Raw genomic sequence first — 18644 nt, forward strand, 5'->3', positions numbered from 1 at the left:
TAAGGCGTGAGCCACTGGTGCCTGGCTTGTCAATATTTTTAAGGTGAGGCAATAAAATATTTTTATGTATTAAGTTACTATAGATTATATTCAATTTTAAATGCTGGATTCCTGGAAAGGAATTGTAAATGTTTATTTACCATTAGTCTTCAACATGTTCATATCCTAAACAAATGTTTTAAAATGCAGTAAAATATTTTTGTTTAGGATTATTCACTATCACATTATTCATCAGCAAAATGCCTTTAAGGCTTAAGTAAATTGTATACACTTATTTTAGACTTTCAAAAAACACTTGAGTGATGTGAGAAAATGGTCAGGATAACAACAAATTTAAGAATGGTGCAAAGCTGTATAAAGAGCCTACACTTAATATACAATGCTTATAAGAAGTACGTTGCTGTGTTACCACTGTTGATATCTGGTTATTGGCTTATGTGTAATTAATTCCTGTCTGTATTGTTCCCAGCTGCTCCGTCACTCTCCTCTTCCCATCAACATCAGAAAAGGTAAGAGGAAGAATTTCTCACACAGGAGCTTCCAGGAACAGATTGAGACACCATTTGCTTTTCGTGACCTAAGCCTGAAGCAGGTTGTCTGTGGCCATCTGAAGGGACTTGTGAAATATAAGACAAGCTTTATCATCATTATAGCAAGTCAGTTGTCAGCTTCCGTGGCCATCCGTGAACACTCAGGGCACTGAAGGAGTCGGAGCAGTCCAGAGTTGGCACACTCCTACTCTGTTAAATCCAGCCGAAGCAGGTACTATGGCTCCCACATTGAGGACTCCCACATAGCATGAACAAGGAGGACTGACTAAATGGCATGTCATGGGTCTTACTGCTCTCCACGCATGCACAGTATGTTCTGTCTTTGTGACTGTGTATTTACTTACCTATCAATAAGGTCATCTTTCTTTTTTTTTATTTGAGTCATATTCTTCCTTTAAGACTGTAATAAAGCTCTATCAGGTGCCTACTTGTCTCATATGTAGTTGGCATAACCTTTTGGGAATTATACTCACTCACCAGCTGATAACTAGAATATTTTGTAGCTAATCCTGTGTAGCTTTCTGAACCTCTCTAGATATATATTATATTAAAAATGGTGGCTTGGAGAAACTCCACTTCTCATAGGTTTCATGACATCAGAGGTCCAGGGAAGGCAGTTAGTTGGGGATTCCAACTGCTGTCCTTTGGATTTTCTAAGCTGTTTCTGTACTAAGTAGCAGCTGATTGGCTGTTAGCAAAGTTATGTGGTCTGCTGCACCAGTCATCTGGGAAAACACAGCTCTTGGGGGGCTTCTTTCTCCGTCTATAAGGAAGTAAATGGGAGAAAAATATAGAAAGTAAACAGCAACCAGTTGGACGCCCAATTAGAGGTAATTACAATAACATTAACAAAAAGGCCCTATTACGGTATGAATGTATAAAGTAACCACTATTCCTTGATAATGCAATAACCGTAAGTATATCACATAGGGGAGAAGAGAGGGTGCTCCTTTGGGGAAATGTCTGATTTCTATTTGGTACCAAAAAGAGAAAGTGCCCAAATATGTGGCATGTATCAATCATAGAAAACCCATGATACCTAAATGGGGAATGGTGACTACATTAATGTAACTGCTACCAGCTTAACTGACAAAGAAGTTGCTTCAGTGGATAAAGACATAGACCCAGGGTAGTTCTATCAGATACTTAAACATAAACGCAGTGTGTTTAATTTCACACACTGTGTAGCAGTTGTGCCCATTTTTTCTGACTATAAAGAAGCAAGTTACTAAAGGTTAATCATGTCAGTTGACAGGGTTTATCTTACATCAAAGTCTGTGCTTTTTTGTAACCATGAGGTAACTGTTGAAAGTGCTACCAAATCAAAAAATGTTCTAATATTGAAACAAAAATGAGAAGAGTAAGACTAGTAAGACTAGTATATTATGAGCAGAATAATGATGGATAACTAAATCTATTAATTTTGGTGTTAGGTCAAATGTAATCATACACTTAATATATTTTAGTTTTTAATTTCCTTTAGTGGTCCAGACTTTGAAATTATGCTGTCTTGCTCACAGCTGGTGCTGTCCTTGAGTCACAACCCCACCCTACTTTTTTGCTGGTTATTTTGGAGATGGATTCTAGTCTTCTCAGAGTAGACTCAAACCTAGATTTTTCAGACCTTAACCTCCTAAGTAGCTAAGAGGAGCCACTTGCACCTAGCTTAATTTTTCAACTTTTATTTGGTAGATCTGACTAGATCCATTGAGTCTGGAGACCTTGGTTCTAAGCTAATCTCTGACACTAAGTAGTAAGAACATTGAATATATTCAATTAATTCCTCATGTATCAATTCTAAAGTGCATTCCATGTTTTAATTAAAAGAATGAGTAGACAACTATAAGCTAAATCACTGGGATATGCAGCTAGTAGCAAAGTGATAGAGAGCCTGGAAATCACTTCTGCTCTCTCCCTTTGAACTTGCTCTCGTGGTTTTTCATCCCTCTGTGAAAGTTTAAAGGCAAAGTAAGTTTTAGTTCTATGACCAAAACTAGATACATCCAAATGCAATAAATGGAATTAGTGATCTTACATTTATTTGAACAAAAGGAATTGGAGCAACTTAATATAAACCAGCCAAACTAGAGACCTGGAGTATAATTGCATCTCATTTAGAGGGATGAGGAAAACAGACAGTCTAATAATGATGTTATATCCTTTCATTTGAATGTTTAGGAAAATAATACAAGATGTTTCTGGTAAGAAATTCTGTGTTGCTGGACCCCAGAGGCTATCATCCTGGTTATACTAGACTTGTAGAACCGAGACAAAAGGACTCATTACTGACATATAAAACAGTATCCAGCACATGAACCTCATTCCAGTTCTTCCAGCTGTCAAGTCCCATAGAAGAAATCAACCATGGATGCTGAATTCAGTTGCTAGGCCTCCTATAGCCAAGTACAGTACCCAAAATGGCCTCAACAACAGAAATTAATTTTTTACAGTTCTAGAGGCTAGAAGTGTTGGCAGATCAAATGTTGGCAGAGTTGTTTTCTTCTAACAGCCTTGAAGGCAGGATAGATTCTATGTCTCTCTCCTTGGTTTGTAGATGGCCATCTTGTGTCTTCATCTTTGCTCTGTGTGAGTCTAGGTCCAAATGCCCTCTTCCTGTAAGTACACTTATCACTGGATGAGAACCAGTGACCTCGTTTTTAACTTAACCACTTCTTTTTTTTTTAATTTAAGTTTTTATTTTTTGTGAACATACTGTACAGAGGGGTTACAATTACATGGGCAAGATAATGAGTACATTTCTTTTTTTTGTTTGTTTGTTTTGTTTTTGTTTTTGTTGGTCGTGGGGCTTGAACTCTGGGCCTGGGCGCTGTCCCTCAGCTCTTCAGCTCAAGGCGAGCGCTCTACCACTTGAGCTACAGCGCCACTTCCGATTTTCTGGTGGTTTATTGGAGATAGGAGTCTCACGGTCTTTCCTGCCAGGGCTGGCTTTGAACCGCGATCCTCAGATCTCAGCCTCCTGAGTAGCTAGGATTACAGGCGTGAGCCACCAGCGCCCGGCAATGAGTACATTTCTTATCAAGCATTGCAGCCTCCTCCTTTGTTTACCCTTCACATCCCTTCCCAGCCTCCCCCCTAACTTAACCACTTCTTTAAAGACCTTGTCTCCATGTATGATCATGTTGTGAGATTCTGGGGTCTAGGACTTTAACATATCAATTCCAGGTAAACAATTCAGCCCTCACTAGATACATACATGTACATTTTATGAAATGTATTCTAGGAGAGGAACACTGATACTAGGGATATTCACCTTGGAAACTACACTGTTCTTACCTGGCAGGACCTTATCCCATCTCTCAAGCCTCTTGGTTGACAACATAACCCTGAGAAAGGCCCGGATCATGAAGGCAGGGCCTTACATTCCTAGTGCACTTAGCAAGAATGCACAAGAGTGCTCATGACTATGTGGTTTGTGTCTCCAAAAACAACAGAGTCAGAATACTGGATGAACAGGCGAGCCATAGTGTCCAGAGTGCCTTCATCAATTCAGGTTCTGAATGACCTCTGCCACAATGATCTGCCATGTTAAGCCATTCCCATCTTCTGGTTTGCAATAATGATATTAATAAATGCCTTTTATGCTAGTTAGGGAATTCATTTTATTGTTTTATGTCTTCTTTTTCTCTTCTCATGCTGGGGATCTGACTAGGCCTTCTCACATTCTAGGCTTGTCACCAAACTATGTCTCCAGTCCTGGTATTTGCTTTTGTCATATAACAGGAAATACTTCTGGCTTGAAGAGATGATTTGTTTACTACATTATAGTTGATTCTATCAAAAATAACTCAAAAAGTATTTACAGAGTAATTGAATGAAAATAATTCTTATTTATTCCAACAGATGGACTCCCAATTTACATATGTCTTAATTTTGCTTTTGAATATGTTTGAATATTCATCAGGAATAATATATAATAAAGGTAAGACTTTATGATTATCTCCTCAGGACTTCTCATACCTATCACTTTCTCAGTTATAGTTAAAAATGTTTTTTTTTAGTATTTCTTCTTTATTTTATTTTTTATTTTCTCCAAGGTATTACACCTTTTACTCTGCTATAGAGATTTCTGATGACATCACTGTGAACCATTCGCTATAATGTTTCATCAGTTACAAGTTGTGGACTATTTAATATTATAAAGGATTTATATTTGCCACATCTTAATTGTTTGAAAAAACAATTTTAAATTTTTCTATGAGTGGTTGCACATAGTATGAATTAAAAACTGAGTTACCAGGCTAGTCAACTGAGGTTGAGGGAAATTTTCTGAAATTAATATACAGATTGCATTAGTCAATGGGACTTTCATGATGGAAAAACTTTTTAAGGAACAAGACAGAGGCATTCCCATATGTGTAAACTTTTTAGATTATGCAGCATCCTAGAACATCATATTGTTGACTGGACAGATGGAAGGCTGGATGGTTGGAATCAGATCTTCTTCTAGTTAACTGGGGTTACATAAATGGATAAGTTCTGAGGTTATGCATGACAAAATACATGATAATAATCCAAGATGGGAGAGGCACAGACAGACTGAAGAGATTTCAGAGAAGGGAGTGGTTAATTCCAACAGTAGAAAAGGGGCAACTCACCAGCAAAGGCTTCAAAGAGAACAATCCATCTAGGTCCCCAAATGGGTAATATTTGCATGAAGAAATATTCTACAAAGACTACATCAATACACAGGATGAACAATGGTATGGAGATAGTATATCATACAATTTGTGAAGCAAGAAGGAAAGAGTCACTTAATTTGAAGGAAGGAATAGATGTAAAATATCATGAAGGCAATACTATCATAGAGGAACTTGAGTGTCAGGCTAAGGAATCTGGGCTTTATAATCATTGGAAGCCATTTAAGATTACTAGTTAGAAGAGTGATGTGGCTACAGCTAAAATGACTACAGAAGCATAGAAGAAGAAAACCTTTTCTTTTTTTCTGTTAGAGTCTGTGGCTGGGGTCTATGAACTGAACTGACAAAAGACATATTGACAGGGTAAAAGTATTCACATTTTATTTGCTGTTAATACTTTCACATGGCCAAATGTGAAAGTTAAAGAAAGAGTAAAAACTCCAAACAAGTGGTAAGACACCATTTCAACAAAGCAGTAACTTATGGAGTTGGGAAAAAGGAAAAGGTGTTTTGGTCTATAGTTGTAAGAGCAGGAAAGTTATTTGCAAATATATAAGAAAAAACAATAAAGAATATTATTTTAATAAGTCCTGGTGTACAGACCCATCTGTGTCAACTCTTCATCTCTAGAGAAAGGAAAGGTACAGACAGTACATTTCTCATAGAAAATTTAGACTTTGCTTTTAGGTAGAAAGTGAGATCTGCCCTTCCTGTACCTGCCATTTCTCAAATGCCTTCAGCTTGAAATGATCACTATGACCATGTGGCTTTCTGTGGAGGAGGGGAAGGGGGGAGACCCTGGTTTCCCACAACAGCATTATGTCAAACAGATTGGTGGAGAAAAAGATGGGAGGCATTTTGCTGCATCTTGCTTCAACTTCATTGTTATAATTGTGTAATTGTAAACAGGGCGATGAATTTCATAAGTAGTATGGTTTCCAAAAATATGACCAGAGTGGTTTTCTTATTTTATTCAATGTAGACATTCCCTCAGTGAGGGCACTTTATTTCACCACTCATGTTAAAGAGCTCACATCTGTTGAAGAAATAACTTCTCTGATACATCTTTCATTTAGAGGTTATTGAAAATTTGTTAGTTTTGCATTCATTATTATGACAGAAATTTCTATAATCTGAGACTTTCTAGGCAAGGGGATGGTCCACGCAGGTACAGGCACAAAAGCTTGGAATTGCTTCTGTCTCTCACCACAGTGTATTATAGTTTTCCCTGTCTCATCATTAATATCCAAGCTTAAGAGTCTGTTGATGTCGGGCTGGGAAGGTGGCTCAGTGGTAGAACGCTTGCCTTGCAAGCCTGAGGCCCTGGGTTCGATTCCTCAGCACCACATAAGCAAAAAGAAAAAAGCCGGAAGTGGCGCTGTGGCTCAAGTGGTAGAGCACTAGCCTTGAGCTGAAGAGCTGAGGGACAGCGCCCAGGCCCAGAGTTCAGGCCCCACGACCGGACCCAAAAAAAAAAAAAAAAGTCTGTTGATGTGATCATATAATTCACAAAATTATACCAAAGTGTGGAGGACAAGTCAACTTATTTCACTGAGATAAGTCTAAGAAAAGGCTTCTATTTCAAGCAGATATGCATGCATGTATTTGCTATTGAGTACCGAGGGGCTTAAATTCAAAGCCTCACACTCTTGTGCTCAAGGCTCCTGCTCTACCAGTTGAGCCATACCTTCAATTCTCACTTTTTGTTGGTTAATTAGAGATAAGAGTATCTACGATTTGTCTGCCTGGGCCGGCTTCAAATCACAATCCTGAGATTGCAGTTTCCTAAGTAGCTAGAATTACAGACATGAGCCAGCAGCATCCAGCTCAAGCAAATCTTTAAATGAATTTAAATGCGAGAAGAAGAGAAGTAGAGAGAACCCCATAAGCATTTTTAATGGCCTGGAGTATAGGTTTTCCACGGGAGAGTCGAAAGATTGTCCAGCAGATTAAAAGAGTGGTTCATGCATACAGAAATATGACTTGCTGTTGAGCTTGCTGAGCTCCATCTTCCTGAGTCTCAGCTTCCTTTTCTTTAAGAATGGGCAGCAGTACAAAGGGCACAAAGCATTGTGGGAATGTCCTAACACAACATGTAAGCCCAGCAGCTGGCTCAAAGTATGTTATTCAAAGAAATTAGTTTCCTTTTTCTTACCTTCTTTCCATACAAGAAATGTTTTTTATTAGGTAATATAGGGTAACAGGGAAGATTTTTAAGTAGGAGAGTAATTTTTACTTTAGAGTCAAATTAAACCTTAAAATATGGCTGGTAGGCCTGACAAGGATGGATACAATGAGTGAATGAATGTATGAGATGGAAGTGATTTGAAAACTATTTAATGCTGTAAATCCCAGATACATTTTAAGCTATACTTACAATGCTTACACCGATATAGTTACAAATACAATTTTGAGAACAACATTGAAACTATTCAGTTGGACCAATAAGATAGATGAACAGTATACAATTATAAAATAAATTTATTTTTATCTTAGTTTGTATTTAATTTCTTACCTACTTCTTCCTCTGTCCCTGGTTGAATATTTGGACTTGCCTTAGGACTTTGTTGATGATGATATTATTATTGTTATAACTCAAACTATACCGCAAGCATTTATAATTTCAAAGCACAGCTTTGCATTGAAATCACTGTCATTGAAATAGTTGAACCCACAGAACATCTAAACCCAATTCTTGCTTATTCTCTTCTTCCTCTTTGGATCTGTCCTGGTGGGAAGCCAATCAGCTTTTTCTTTCTTCCATTTGGAGTTTTCCTTGCCTTTTTACTACCTTGCTAATTCCACTTTGACCCTGTCTACTGTAGGGTTGGGCAGGGAAGGAAAGTTAAGCCTGAAGTGCTGTGTTCTGAGATTTTCATTTCCTACCTGACAAGCTGCACTTTGTAAACCTAGGGGATATATGAAGCTCACTCTCCATCTCTGTGCACTCAAATGTGTCTTTCATAGCTGCCTCCCCTTCTTTATATTAAGAATGTATTAACTACACATTTAACTAAGGCAAAGCTTCTCTGTTCCTATTGGTCACTTATTCTTTTGTCAGTTCCATTTAAAAAAAAATGTGTTTCTGCTTTGAAATTCTTCTGAGATCCAGTTGCCATTCAAAGAGACCTTTGAAAACAGGGCCTTAGGTGACCTTATATTAATTCTTTCTTCCTAGTGGCCTGTAGGACAGATTCTGCATCTTAGCCTTCACTAAGTGACCATCTCCTCATCAGCTATCTCCTGTCCTCTCAGCCAAATCATCTCTGCTCCTGTTTCTAGGTAGAAATCTGAATTTGTGTTCCAAATTGCAGGGATTTGTGTTATAGTTCATTAAAGCCTCTTTCCTCATGCTCAACACAAGGAGAAGGAATCCTCTTTCCAATATCTTCATCAGTAGCTCTCTGTTAGAACACAAAATTCTCTCTCTAACCCCTTCCCCCTCTTTACGTTGCATATATCCAACACTTCCTTTTTAGCATACCTTCAAGAATAGATTTGTTATTTTTTCTAGACTAAAATATATTTATATTTTACAGTTATGATTTTTGTTCTGTAAAAAATATTTTGCCAGTTTCAAAACTATAGTACTTTGTATAGGAATCCTTCTATCTGTGACCTAAAACCTGTAAAACAATTTTTTGTTGTTGTTGCTTAGGTGATATGAAGAGAAGCTTTGCTTGTTCCAGTGAAGGCTTCCCCAAAGACAGTGAAATAATCAAGTTGTTTCTTTCCTTGAATAACTTGGTAAGTCCCCCTCACAGCCATGTCCCTTTGCATTCCCTTTAAATCCACATGTACACCCAATGGTACTGTACTCACTTGCTTTCAGACTTGGAAAGGTGAAAATCTATGCAGTTGTTTCTATTTTTGTCCACATGAATCAGCCCAGTCATTCATTTAGCTATTGAATACCCTGGGTGGGTTTTCTTTGTTGTTGTTTTTAAATGATGCCTCCTCGGTGGCTATAACATCTTGGGTTTATTTTTTCCATAGTGCTAATTGGACCTTTTGAAGCTTGACAGATGTAGCCTGTTAGAGGGAAAAAAATAGATTACCTCACATGACCTTGAAAAACAATCTCTTCTTTCTATAACAAGTACCATGTTGTAGTTGTCATTTTGATTAAGAGATCACATGATCTTTTGATTCCAATAATAGGAAACAACAACAAAAAAGCATAGTATTAAAATTCCCACAGAGAGCCAGGAGCTGGTGGCTCACGCTTGTAATCCTAGCTACTCAGAAGGCTGTGATCTGAGGATCCAGGTTCAAAGCCAGCTGGGGTAGGAAAGTCCTTGAGACTCTTATCTCCAATAAACTGGAAGTGGAGCAGTGGCTCAAGTGGTAAAGTGCTAGCCTTGAGCTGAAGAGCTGAGGGACAGTGTTTAGGCCCAGAGTTCAAGCCCCATGACCACCAAAAAAAAAAAAAAAAATCCCACAATGTTAGTGATACAACTAAGTAGCATGTACCAGATCCTGGCTTCAATTTATAGCAACACTCCCCACCCCCCAAAAAAATTATAATTTGAGCATGTGAGCATGTGGTTTGGGTTTTGTGCTTATTAAACACACAAACTTTCCAGCTAGGTACTGGTAGCTCATATCCATAAGCCTAGCTATTCAGGAGACTGAAATATGAAGGTTGTAGATCAAAGCCAGCCAGAGCAGGAAAGCCTATGAGACTCTGATCTCCAATTAGCCACCAAAAAGATGGAAGTGCAGCTGTGACTCAAGTGGTAGAGCACCAGCCTTGAACAAAAAAGCTAAAAGTTAGTTCCCAGACACTGGAAACAACACCAAAAAAAAGTAAAAAGTAAAAAATAAATATATAAACTTTCTAAGGATATTAAGGATGAATGGAAGTCTTGACAGTTAGATGGCAGGTCACTAAATTCTTTCTCAAATAAATGTTTATTCCCAAGCTAGCAATGGAAAGAAAATGGTCTTTAACAGCATTTCCTCTTCACAGATTTCTCCCTCAAATTGCTATTACTTCTTTGTTTTATTTCTCTCTTTCTCAAAGGAAATCCACTGTTTTTTCCAAACTGAAGATGAACTTACTTCAAAGGGATTGCTGAGTGTGTTCACATCTGGAGGTCTCGCTCCCAGCCTGGAAATCCTAAATAGTACTTACCATGGCATCTTCCACTTCAATTTAACTTTGGTAATTATGCTTTATTTTATTCTGTGATATGTTACTAATAAGAAGCATACACTCTTTCTTATAGGATGTAGGGTGTTTTGGTTTGTTCATTTGTTTGTGTTTCTTTTGCCAGTCCTGAGGCTTGGACTCTGGACCTAGATGCTGGCCTTCAGCTCCTTTCACTCAAGGCTAACACTCTACCACTTTGAGCCACAGCACCACTTCTAGCCTTTTGTGTGGTTTAATTGGAGACTTTCCTACCTGAGATCATCAGATTTTAGCCTCCTGAGTCACTAGGATTACAAGTGTGATCTACCTGCACCTGGCAGGATGTGTTTCTAAAAGATTGTTTGGTAATTTTACACCAGTAGCATGCTTTAAATCCAATAATATAGTATGATTATTTTAAAGAAGTTTAAAAATGAATTTTAAACTATTTCCCTGCATATTTACTATTTCTAGTACTCCTCAGCCTTTTCTGTTAGATATGTTGTCATCCAGTATCATTTTCTTTCAGTTCGAAGAAACTTTAGTATTTTCTTTCTTCCTACTCTTCCTCCTCCTCTTCTTTTCTTAAAATGTAATTTTAAAAGGGTAAAAAAGTACAGCAGTGGAGCACATTCACTGCACTGGACATTGATGAAAGTAAACTGTGTAACTCATGTGTGGAGATGGGAGGGAGGGAATGGGAAATAATGAGGGAACAGATGATACTATGTGAAAGGAGATGTACCTATAACCTGACCTGTGTAACCTTGCTGTATATAATCTCTAAAGCAACAGTAAAGTAAATTAGAAATATGTAATTTTATTATTATTAAGGTGTTGCACAGAGGGGTTATCATTTCACAATTCTGGTAATGAGTACATTTCTTTTTGGACAATATCACCCCTTGGTTTGCTTTCCCCCAGCTTCCTCCTTCTGTTCCTGACCTCAAGTTCACTTTCCACCGTGTATTCTTAATACCATGACTGCATTTGTTCACTCTTCCTCCCTCCATTTCCTCATTCCCCTTTACCCTCTTTTTCCTCCTCTTCCTTCTCTCCCCCCTCTTCCTCCCTCTTCTTCTCTTCCTCTCTTTATCCCTCCCTTCTCTCCCTCCTCCTCCTGCTTTCCTTCCCTCTTCTCTCTGACAGAACTGGAGTTTGAACCAAAAGCCTCACCCTTTCTAGGCAGGTGTTCTACCACCTGAACTGCACATCCCAACCCATTTTTGCTTTCATTGTTTTTAGGATATGATCTCTCACTTTTGTCCAGAGCTAGCTTCAGACTACAGTCCTCTTACCTATGCCTCAAGTGGAGCTGGAGTTACAGGTACTTGCCTGTAACTTGAGATAAGGTCTTGCTAACCTTTACTTAGACTGGCCTTGAACCACAATCCTTCCAATCTCTACCTCCCAGTTGCTGGAATTACAGGCATGAGCTTCCACACTCAGCCCTTTTGTTAGCATTTTTACAGTGCAGATCTGCTGACAATGTATTCTCTGAGAGCCCCCCTCCCAATATAATCCTTATTTCACTTTCAGTTTTTAAACTTTATATCTTAATAAAGATATAATTCATATACCATTCAACTTACCTATTTAAAATACACAATTCACTGATTTTAATTATTCATAGAATTGTGCAATCATTGCACAAATATTTCTGAAACATTTTCCATCACCCCAAAAAAGATAACCCAAAGTCATAAACCCTCACCCTAGTTTTTTGTCTCTATATATTTACTTATTGTGAAAATTTTATGTAACTATAACATAGCATGTAATGGTCATCACTCCCTGCACAGAGGGGTTACAATTACATGGGCAAGATAATGAGTACATTTCTTATCAAGCATTGTAGCCTCCTCCTTTGTTTCCCCTTCCCATCCCTTCCCATCCTCCCCCCACCGCCCCACCCAATCCTCCCTGCCCCCTTTCCCTCCCTCCCCCCCCCCCCCCCGCACCAAAGTTGTAAAGTTCGTTTTCCACTACCTCTTTCTTTGTTCAAGATCCATCCATGTTGTGGCAAATATCAATAGTTCATTCTTTTTTACAGTTGAATAATATCCCATTTTATAGATATCACAATATCAGCTAATACGTATCTGTTTGGGGCTGTTATATCTAAGGCTGCAATAAATATTTTTGAAAAAGTTCATATTTAGGAATGTTTTCATCTCTCTTGAATACACAGCCAAGAATGAAATCTGAAATGTCTTTTTGAAGAACTCCCTGAGTATTTGTCATTTTATATTTCTGCCTCTGCTTCATAGAGTCCCAGTTTCTTTACATCCTCGTCCAAACATTTGTTATGATTTGTCTTTTTATTATATCCATCCCAGTAGGTTTGAAGTGCTGTATCAGTTTGGTTTTGATTTTCATTTCCCTAATAATTAATGAGGTTGAGTATTATTTGATGTGTTTTTGGACACTTAAATATCTTCTTTGGGGAAATAACTATTCCTTACCCACACTTACTTTGTTTCTTCTTATCCTTGAGTCATAAGTGTTCTTTCTATTTTCTAGACAGATTACTTATAAAAATATGTTTTGCAAGTATTTTCTTTCATTCTGTAGATAATCTTTATACTTTCTCAGTAGTGTCCTCTGAGACCATAACCGCTTGGAATTTTTCCATTTTTTGTTTTGTTTTGTTTTGCTTTGCTTTAGGAAGTCTACTGGTCTTTTTCTTTTTAAAATTTTTGTCCTATTTCTTTTTAGTTGGTTGTAGGAATTGAACTCAGGGCCCGGGCACTGCCCCTGAGCTTTTCTACTCAAGGTTAGCACTCAACCACTTTGAGCTACAGCTCCACTTTCAGTTTTCTGGTGGTTAATTAGAGATAAGAAATTCATGGCCCAGGACCAGTGGCTCATACCTATAATCCTATTCAGGAGGCTGAGATCTGAGGGTTGTGGTACAAAGCCAGCCTGGGCAGGAAAGTCAGTGAGACTCTTATCTCCAGTTAACCACCAGAAAACTGGGAGTAGAGCTGTGGCTTAAGAGTGTTAAACTTAGGGGAAACAAAGGAGGAGGCTACAATGCTTGATAAGAAATGTACTCATGTACATCTTGCTCATGTAATTGTAACCCCTCTGTACAAAATAAAAATATATATATATCCTAAAAAAAAAAAAAAAAAAAAGAGTGCTAACCCTGAGCAAATGGCTCAGAGACAGCGCCCAGGCCCAGAATTCAAGCCCCATGATAAAAGAAAAAAAAAAATGAGTCTCATGGATTTTCCTGCCCAGGCTGCCTTTGAATCACAATCCTCAGATCTCAGTTTCATGAGTAGCTAGGATTGCAGGTATTAGCCACCAGTGCCCATTTTGTTTTTATTTATATTTCTGTACCTTTGATTCAAATGTAGAAAAGCATAACCTGACCCAAAGTTAGAAAAATGTATCCTTATGTTTTCTTCTAGGAGTTCTATAGTTTCAGCTTTTATCTTGGATCTTTAGACCTTTTTTTTGGTTGTGGGGCTTGAACTCTGGCCTGGGCACTATCCCTCAGCTCTTAAAAGCTCTACTACTTGAGCCACAGCACCACTTCTGGTTTTCTTGTGGTTTATTGGATATAAGTCTCACGGATTTTCCTGACCGGGCTGGCTTTGAACCATGATCCTCAGATCTCAGCCTCCTGAGTAGCTAGTATTATAGGTGTGAGGCACCCAGGCTAGCGTCTTTAGACTATTTTGAGTTCACGTTTGTGTGCAATGTATGGTATGAATCTTTATTTATTCTTTTGCATATAGCTACCCAGCTTTCTTTATACCATTTGTTGAAAATCTGTTATTCTTTCCCTATCAACTTATTTTTGACATCTTTGTTGAACACCATTTGACCATGAACATGGAGACTTATTTCTGGATTCTCCATTGTATTGCACTGATGTCCTTATGTCTGCATAGCATTTCTTGATACTGTTGCTTTGTATTAAAATTTGAAATCAGAACACATGAGTTCTCTAACATTGTCCTTATTTGGGGGTTGGAGATGGGAGTTGAGTCAGGATCTTGCTAATAGCCTAGAGCCAAGGCTGGCCTCAAAACTGACTTTGTTCTTCTTTTCAAAACTGAGTCTTGAATTTTAGGATAAGCTTGCCAATTTCTACAAATAACCTTCTGGGATTCTGATATTGTATTCCATCTGTAGATAAAATGACATAATATCATTAAATGATATAAAGTCTTCATTTTTGTGAACATGGGATATCTTTCCAATTACTTCGATACTATTTAGCTTCATTCAACAATGTTTTGTAGTTTTCAGGAAACAAATTTTTTGCTGTTAAATTTGTTCTCAACCTTTTGTTCCTTTTGTATATTGGCCTTGTATATCAACCTTTGCTGAACTCAATTTTGAGTTCTAATGACTTTTTAGGGGCTACTTGAACTTTTGAAGTTTAGCTTTGTTCAACCTGCAATTTTTTGTTGCCTTCTTTTCTTTCAGCATCTTGAATGTGTTATTTACAGCTCACTTGACAATATTGTTTCTGAGTGAGAAATTAGCTATTTATCATTGTATATCTCTGGACACATTTAAGATTTTTGTCATTGCATTTACCCATTCGACATTCACTGAGATTCTGAGCTATTTGAATTTATAAATTTACCAAATTTTGAAAGCAAGCCTGTAGTCAAAATGTTTTCTGCCTAGTTTTCTGTCTCTTTTCTTGCTAGAACCCCAGTTATGCATTTTTGGAATACATATATGATATTAGCCTACAAATCTCTACACTGTCCATTTTTCTTCTATCATTTCCCTTTAAATTTTTGAATGGATACTTAAAATATTTAAAATTGGTATAGTAATGGAAGTATTCTAGGGTGTTTTGATACATGTATACCTTGTGTAGTATATAAATCAAAGCAAACATTCTATCTTATCATACTCATTATTTCTTTACTGTGGAAACATTTAAAGTACTTTTCTGAAGGACACAGAACGTAGTGGCACCCACAGTGCTTATTATGACTCTGTTTGTTAGCATTGGGTGCTTTCAATTGCTTTTTCTATCACGTTTGCTATTGAACTTATTTTGCAGATACCTACCATCAGTTATACTTTTCAGCTTTATTGTGTCCATTTGGGTTTTTTTCTGTGTTTTTCATTTCTATGTTGGGATCCACTCTCCCATTAATATAATATTTTCCTAAATCTGTGCACATACTTGAAGTAAGTTTATTGAATTTATTGCCTGCTGTGTGGATTTATTTTGGGATAGTTTATTGTCTATATTTTTTCCTGAATATCAGTAAACACTTTCCTATTTCTATTCATATTTTGCCTTTTTCAGTTGAAAACTGGACATTGAATATAATAATATTGTAGCCACTCTAAAATCTGTTTTGTTCCTGAGAAATTACTGTTTTTATCCTTCTAAGAGGCAAGTTACCTTCACACAACTACAAATGATTTTAGCTACAGTTTCAGTGGCACATATCTCTGCCAGTTATTTTAATGACCTCTGCATCCTGTAGCACAAAGATCTGGGCACCATTTATATTTGAATCTTAGAATTCATCATACTTGTGGTTTTGTTTTGTTTTGTTTCTGCTGGTTCTGGGGCTTTAACTCTGGACTTGAATGCTGTCCCTGAACTTCTTTTGCTTAAGAGGAGTGCTCTACCACTTGAACCACAACTCTACTTCCAGCTTTTTGAGAAGAGTCTCACAAAGTTTCCTGCCCAGGCTGGATCCTCAGATCTCAGCCTTCTAAGTAGCTAGGATTATAGGTGTGAGCCACTGGCACTCAGCTCTTTTGAACCTGGGATTTTCCTATTAAAATTTCAAATACTCTGCCAACCTTACATTCTTTCTCTTAGTCGTCAAGCCAGAAATGCTTCAGCTTTGTGCTACTTCCTAAGTGTGACAATATAATATTCTATTAGATGTTGTATTATTATGTGTAACTAATTAACATTTTCATCATTTCCAATCTTATGTTATTATAATGATGCAAAAATGTCTTTGAATACATGTTATTTCATTTGTCTATAAGGTAAGGAAAGTTTCTAATAGTAAAACTGCAAATAAGAAGTATATGTATTTGTATGCCTTTAACTTTATTTCATGTTAAAATTAACATTGTAAAATACTGTTTTCTGATATCCTCTTTATTCAAGTTCAGTGATCGGGTTTTCTGGTTAATTGATATTCCTAGAGAAAACATCACAAGAAACACAGGTAAGAGTGTTCTGAATTAATTCTTTTTATTAAATTTAGCAAACATTTATTATACTTAAAATTATTCATTATCCCATATAAATGTCCCATGTAGTTTATAGGAGATAAGAAAAGTGATCTGTGGTCTAATTGAAATTCAAGTGTTATTGGGCTTCCTGCATTTTGTCAAGTAATTTTACTATGGATTGATTGTTCTCAGATAATATATTATTCTTTAACTTCATTTTCAATAAATTGGAAACTGCATTAAGAAATTTGCAAGATGAGCCGGGCACCAGTGGCTCACGCCTGTAATCCTAGCTACTCAGGAGGCTGAGATCTGAGGATCATGGTTCAAAGCCAGCTCTGGCAGGAAAGTCCATGAGACTCTTATCTCCAAGAAACCACCAGAAAACTGGAAGTGGCACAGTGGCTCAAGTGGTAGAGTGTAGCCTTGAGCTAAAGAACTGAGGGACAGCACCCAGCCCAAACTTCAAGTCCCATGACCAACAAAAAGAGGGGGGGGGGGGAAGAAAGAAAGAAGAAATAGAAAGCTATTAAGAACCCAAAGTGTAACTTTCTCCCTGACTCTTTTATCTATATGTTCTTTTTTGTTAAATTTTTATTGTTATGATAAAGGTGATATACAGAGGGGTTATAGTTATTATCTGTATTTTCTATAAATCAATATTTATCTTTTATGCAGACTGGCAAACCTTTGCATTATTTCATATTTTTCCTAGTGGTCAGTCCAATTCCAAATTCCTAGAACACCCCTTCAGCTAATAAGTACATTTCTTTTTGGAGCACCCCTTCCCTTGCTGTTGCCCAGTTACAAACTTCAATTTAAAATTTTTATTTTTATATAACCATTGACAGTAAAAAAAGAAAAAGTAGCCTCTCCTTGATTTATAGGGTATAATTTTATTTTTTTTCTTTTTGAAAATAAGGCATAATTTATGCTTATTAAAATATATCCTACAGTAGTGTCCAGTTCTGAGGTCCCAGAAGTAAATATAATTGTGGAGTCACTACAGTCATACTTGCAGTATTAGGGGTGCTGCTCTCCTTCAGAGAAAGTGACAAATTTGACTACAAATGGAGTGATTTTGAGTGATGGCAATTGTTTTGTATAGAAACTTATAATTCACAATTATAAGTCTCCCAGCTCCCATCATCACTAATCTGTTTTCTCCTATTGTGCAGCCTATTCTAGGGTTATATAAATGGAATCATAAAATATGCAGCCTTTGAATCTGGTTTCTTTCAGTTGCCCTAATTCATTGCAGATCCACCTATATTGTAGTTTCTCCCATTTTCTTACTTAAGTAGTATTATTTTATATGGCTTTGCCATAGGTAATTTCATTTTAAAGGGCATTTGAGTTTTCCTAAGTTGGAGCTATTATGAATGAAACCACCACTAGATAGTATGGAGTATTATCTAATAAGATATATATAGAATCTACTTGTGGTTTTTTGGTTTTGGTTTGTTTTTGTTTGTTTGTTTTGTTTTTTGACCAGTCCTGGGGCTTGAACTCTGGGCCTGGGCTCTGTTCCTGAGCTTCTTTTTTTTTTTTTTTTTTTTTGTAATAGTTGGGGTTTTAGATTGTGAAAATACTGCACAGAGGGGTTACAATTACATGGGCAAAATAATGAGTACATTTCTTATCTAGCATTGTAGCCTCCTCCTTTGTTTCCCCTTCCCATCCCTTCCCATCCTCCCCCACTCCACCCCCTCCTGAGCTTCTTTTTCTCAAGGCTAGCACTCTACCATTTGAGCCATAGCACCACTTCAGGCTTTTTTCTGAGGAGTTTACTGGAGATAAGAGTCTCGAGGACTTTCCTGCCTAGGCTGGATCTCAGTCTCCTGAGTAACTAGGATTAAAGGTGTGAGCCACAGGCACCTGGCTACTTGTGCTTTAATTTATGTTTTCCTAGTAAATTAATTACATTGATAACTTTTTGTGTGTATATTTACCATTTAGTATGGTAAATGATGCAATTTTTGTAAATTTGTTATATATTCTAGCTTCAAATGCAAGATATATAATTTGTAAATATTTTCTCCCATTTTGTTGCCTTTTATTTATTTATTTGTTATTTTATTTTCTGTTTATTTTTGGTAATACTGGGAATTG

General features: G+C 37.1%; 1 protein-coding gene across 4 annotated transcripts in view; it reads left to right on the plus strand.

The window, feature by feature from the left end:
• Positions 1-557: 557 nt before the first annotated feature.
• The window catches only part of LOC138831485 (cation channel sperm-associated auxiliary subunit beta-like), an 80729-nt gene continuing 62642 nt past the window's right edge, over positions 558-18644 (plus strand). Inside the window, exons 1-5 of one of the 4 annotated variants that reach the window (XM_070028547.1) lie at positions 558-762; positions 4413-4491; positions 8868-8956; positions 10236-10376; positions 16465-16525. In XM_070028547.1, the coding sequence (XP_069884648.1) occupies positions 4413-4491; positions 8868-8956; positions 10236-10376; positions 16465-16525 (370 nt within the window). In that variant the 5' untranslated portion in view covers positions 558-762. Of the gene's footprint in view, positions 763-790; positions 861-1223; positions 1382-4412; positions 4492-8867; positions 8957-10235; positions 10377-16464; positions 16526-18644 lie in introns of those variants that run through there. The other 3 variants (XM_070028548.1, XM_070028545.1, XM_070028546.1) reach the window with 3 other exon arrangements.

Source organism: Dipodomys merriami, unplaced genomic scaffold (assembly GCF_024711535.1).
Source record: "Dipodomys merriami isolate MVZ:Mamm:240054 unplaced genomic scaffold, mDipMer1.0.p SCAF_198, whole genome shotgun sequence".
NCBI lineage: Eukaryota > Metazoa > Chordata > Mammalia > Rodentia > Heteromyidae > Dipodomys > Dipodomys merriami.